At 37.2% G+C, this 5,107-nt stretch overlaps 1 protein-coding gene across 1 annotated transcript; it reads right to left on the bottom strand.

Moving 5' to 3' along the window:
* Window positions 1-978: 978 nt before the first annotated feature.
* LOC122066892 lies at window positions 979-1,809 on the bottom strand. Its single transcript, XM_042630723.1, has 2 exons — window positions 1,703-1,809; window positions 979-1,582 (listed from the first exon to the last, which is right to left on the bottom strand). Exons 1-2 carry the CDS (start codon window positions 1,807-1,809, stop codon window positions 979-981), a joined length of 711 nt encoding a protein of 236 aa, XP_042486657.1.
* Window positions 1,810-5,107: the final 3,298 nt, after the last annotated feature.

Here is a 5,107-nt window from a genome sequence, read left to right as displayed (position 1 = left end):
TAGACTGTAGAGTGGGGAGACTTGCCGTGATTTAATTAAAGCACCCATCTCATTTTGTGCTACAGTGTAGTCAAGGACAGGCGAAGAAAAACGTTGACAAAAGTGTTCAAAGTTGTGAGTCCACCTGCTTGTGATCCAATTGATGAGATGGCAACCCACCAAAGATAACAAGTTCCCATCTTTCTTCCTAAGCACCATAGTTTCAAAAATTGGAATTAGATATCCATTCCCCGTCGATTCATATCCATTTCGATACTGACTGAATCCATTATTGATTCTGAGTTTTGAATTTTATTTATTTATTTTTGAACTGAAAAAAAACAAACAAACAAAAACAAAACCGTCACACTAAACGTCTTTAGGTGTTCACATAAATTGGTCAATGAATCAGTTAATGAATAAGCAAAAGAATTGCTCAAATAGCACAGTAGTACATTCACATGCTTCTCTATCTTTCTAAACTTGTGGGTCCCATCGAAAGTTGTGAAGAGCGTTAAACACCCTGTGTGAGTGATTCCAAGGAGATAAGAGGAATTGAACACAGAACCATATGTTTTTTGAGATGAAGGTCCTTTGCCATCTCGACTACCCCTTGGGATTACCTATGTATCATTTATATTAGATCTAACCTTTTGGACCCCACTTATAGGACAAACACTACCCTTATCACTATGATTCCTAAAAATTAAAGAGCTTCGATATCTAAGGATTTTAGGGCTATTGCATTTGTACAGTAACGTATAAGATATTTCAAAACTGTTAGTAAAAAGGCTCAAAGATTTTTTTTATTTATTTTTTTGTTTAAATCGATGTATCTCCNTAACTTTATGTATTGAATTAGAGAATGAATTACAAAAAGAGGCAACTTCACCCACGCCCTTTAGACAGACCTAAAGAGGGGTAGATACATCCCTTAACAAGCAGGACAGGCCCTGCATACTGCCATGTAAAAGATTATACAATCATCTCTTCATTACATTACTTCCTAAAATAAACAGTGCGGCTAGCATCCAAGTCCACAAGACTTTGCAAGTCTTGAGGAAAATCTTCAGGGCGAATGTTAGCTTCACCATCTCCTGTATCATATGTAGCCATAAAGTCAGCTGGACTATTGCTCTCCCTCCACACATGTATGATCTCTTTCCTTTCAAACTCCTTTAGCAAATGTAGAATCTTGCTTTTAAGAGTTTGGATTTCCCATGGTCCTTCAACCTGACCATTTATGATATCCACAGCTACATTTGAGTCCGATCTAACTGATATGCGTAAAAGATTCAATTTTTTACATAAATCAACCCCCTTTAGCATTGCCATGAGCTCCATATATAAAACTGACCTTACTACCCCCTTTCCTGCAAAAGCCAGAATTGATTGTCCTCTACTGTCCCTTATAATTCCACCATAACCTGCCCTATCATGTGTTAGAGAACCATCACAATGGAGTGCCCACATTTTATCTGATGGAGGTACCCATTGACAAGTTCGTGGGGATATACTAGTCCATGTAACACCCAATCTCCAATTGTTCACCAAAAACTGATTTCTACTATTGCAAATAGCTTTGAACCCAATAGCCTTACACCTATTTGTCACATCATCCATAATACAAGATACAATCTGGTCCTTAGTTCTTACCTTTCTTTTAAATATTCTTGCATTCCTTTCCTGCCATACATGCTGAATTGTAGCACATATGGCTAACCTTCCAACAACCTTAAGGTCATCTTCATCATAAAACTCATGCTTCATCCAGACAACAATGCTGGCGATGGATAAAGATTGAATCCCATTTTGAGAGCATAAGGCCATAATGCTCCGCCAGATGGAGGAAGTGAATTGGCACTGAAAGAAAAGATGATCCCTACTTTCAATATCAGCCCAACAGAAAATGCAGCTACTATTCACCCCAACATTTCTTTTTAACAGATTCTCTTTTGTAGGTAGAGCATCCACAAGGCATCTCCAAGATGTAAAAGAATGCCTTGGAATATTACCACTAAACCAAATGGAGTTAGTCTAATTTACCTTATTCCCCCCGCTTCTATTAATTTCCCATGCTGACTTAGTGGTGAACTTCCCCTTGGGGTTCCCTTTCTAAACCACCTTGTCATGATCCATATGGCGTAACCTTTCTAAAGAAGGAAAGGCCCCCTAAGTCTGCATAAGTTGGAGTGTAAAAGCTGGTCCTGGATTCCATCTCCCATCCCTCAAAATCTCCCAAACTTTTGCTAATCTATTTGAGGCAGCATCATGACGTATTCTATCCCCAAATTTATTAAGGAGAACTCCCAATGGATGCCAATTATCCAGCCATAATCTAGTATTTCTACCATCACCTATAAGGTGTAAGACATAGGGTTCCACTTGGCCTCTATACTTAATTATCTTTCTCCACACCCATGAAGCATCAGTTACTTGCTTAACAGTCCAAATAGAATCATTTTTTAAATATCTCTTATATATCCAGTCTACCCATATGCTCTTCTTATGAGATGCAATCCACCATATTAATTTCATAATCCCAGCAATATTCATATCTCTGATACGCTTTAGTCCAAGTCCTCCCTCTGACTTGGGTTTACAAACCGCATCCCAAGATATGAAATGTATCTTCCTTTTAAGCATAGGGCCTGACCATAAGAAATTTGAAAAAAGAGATTCAATCTTAGATATCACATTACCCGGCAATCCGAAGAGGCCTAACCAGTAGACATAGCATCCTTGCAATACTGAGGATATCAATTGAAGACGACCAGCATAAGACAGGAACCTTGACTTCCATCCATCCAGCTTCTTCCGCATTAAACCAAGAATGGGAGCACAATCTGCCATAGATAATTTTCCAGCAATAAGTGGGACACCAAGATACCTAATAGGTAACTTTGTATCCCTAAAACCCGTCAATTCCAAAAGTTGCATTCTGCTACTTTGGGTAAGGCCCCCTAAAATAATAGAGGACTTAACTCTATTGAGATGCAACCCAGAATAGGTAGCAAACTCACTTAGAGCCCCCATTGTAGCTGTAACAGATTCATAAACACCTTTCATGAAAATCATGAGGTCATCTGCAAAAATTAAGTGAGTCAAATGCAGAGCTCTACACCTTGGCATAAGAGAGATCCTTCCTTCTACCTCCAACTTTCTCATAATTCCTGAAAAACCCTCCATAGCTATAGTAAATAGATAAGATAGTGGATCACCTTGTCTAATACCTCTTCCTCCCTCAAAATACCCTGCTGGACTTCCATTCACCAAAATAGAGAATGATGGAAATGTCACACAAGCTTTTATCCACCCTAAAAACTTCTTTGGGAACCTCATCATTTCCATAACTTCAAACAAATACTTTATGCTAAGAGAATCATAGGCTTTATGGAGATCAATCTTCATAACAGCTGAGGGGGTAGCTCTCCTACGATCAATTCCTCTAACAATGTCATGACATTACAAAATATTATCTGCAATTGATCTTTCTTTAATGAATGCAGACTGACATTCACTTACTACACCACCAATCACCATTTGCAATCTGTTGGTGATAATCTTTGTTATTCATTCTATTGCTGGTCAGGCTGGGTGGACCTAATGCTCCTAGTGCCAGCCCTACCGGGCCCATCCAACCTTGGGCCAAACCCAAAAAATATTGAGCAGGTTCAGGTTTTCTCTCTGTTTATCTCTCTCCTCCCTCCTACAAAATGACATATCAGCCCCCACATTGTGGAAGGAAAGATAGAGACACAAGGAGACGCAAGGTGTGTACATAATTGAATATCATCACCAGTAAGGCATTGGGCTAAAAAAGATATACAATATTGCACTATGACACAATAAAATGCACTTCTTGTATCATCCTTTTGATCAAATAAAAACAAGAAATCACAAAACTACAAAAGCTAATTGATCTAAGCAATTGAATGTTTATAAAATGTTCATAGAATTAAGTAAAGATCAGTAGTAGTTACATTAAATTCTTATCATATACATTTTAATCCTCTGGAAGCCACAGTACAACCACAAAGGCCGCAGGTGCAAGAGAGCCCACAACAATCACAGTAGCCTCTTCTTTCTTTGACAACTTTTCCCCCATATTAGGAAATCAAAGTTCACAACAGAACCTGAAACTTCGCACATTTGAAGCTTCACAAATTTAGCAATAGCTGAAGCAAAAGAGACAAATATAATTACCTATCAATGTCCATCTTTCGCATCACCAAAATCCTATAACGGTTAGGAGAAGGTAATCTTTTGCATAAAATAAAACTTATTTGATCAAAAGGAAGAGAAGAAAAGGAAAAATAATTAGTAAAAAAGAATAAAAAGATAACAAACATATTTGGTCTTATTGCTCTTACCGATTTATTTTCGATAATTGATACCATATCTGCATGCTACGCTTCAAATGGAAATTTCCCCAACTTAGGACAACTATCATCAATCACTTAATGAAGAGATGGCCAATTCAAAATGGGATGGCATATGGCTGTGAATTATGATAGTTCACATAAAAGCATTTCTTCCATAAAAAAGAGAAATGTGAAATTTCAAAAGAATGAGAAATGATTTCAAACTGAAAAATCGGATTAGATTTTAGTGTCCATAAAAGCATGGTAGATTAGAATTTAGTTTAAAACAATCATTTTTAGTCCTGGATTTTTGCTCCCAAATTTTTAAAGAGCAACCGAATTAAACACGTACCGTATCATTGTCGCACGTGTTTCATTACATCGAATTTTTTTAAACATATTATTGTATGATCCATTTAATTATTGTACGTATCCGTTCCCATATAATTGTCATCCCAAAAATTACGTAAAAGTTCACCTACTGTGCCGCAAAATGCGTCCAATAATACGGTGCATGAGCACTAAGAATTGTTCAAGAAGAGACACTGCCGCACTGCTCCAAAATCAAATGCCTATAATGGTGGTGTGTGTATGTACGTTTTCCTTTTTTTTTTTTTTAATGAAAAGAATCAATATCTGTTGAATTGGTCAATTTGAATCAAACTCAGATCAGTTGAATACATCGATTTGGATCAGAATAAGTTGAGACATCTTATTCTTGCACTCTGTTTTGGATGGTCTTAGCTGATGTTTGATCTCTAAAG

The sequence above is a fragment of the Macadamia integrifolia genome, unplaced genomic scaffold (assembly GCF_013358625.1).
Source record: "Macadamia integrifolia cultivar HAES 741 unplaced genomic scaffold, SCU_Mint_v3 scaffold2620, whole genome shotgun sequence".
NCBI classification, from domain to species: domain Eukaryota; kingdom Viridiplantae; phylum Streptophyta; class Magnoliopsida; order Proteales; family Proteaceae; genus Macadamia; species Macadamia integrifolia.
Note: the sequence above shows the minus strand (reverse complement) of the source record. Positions and strands in the feature narration are given on the sequence as shown.

Excerpts from the sequence above, each read along its gene's own strand:
- LOC122066892 (XM_042630723.1), bottom strand. The coding sequence starts at position 1,809 with ATGGCCTTATGCTCTCAAAATGGGATTCAATCTTTATCCATCGCCAGC. Across the intron at positions 1,583-1,702 it reads GACCTTAAGGTTGTTGGAAG|GTGTAAGGCTATTGGGTTCA; the intron begins GTTAGCCATATG and ends TGTGACAAATAG.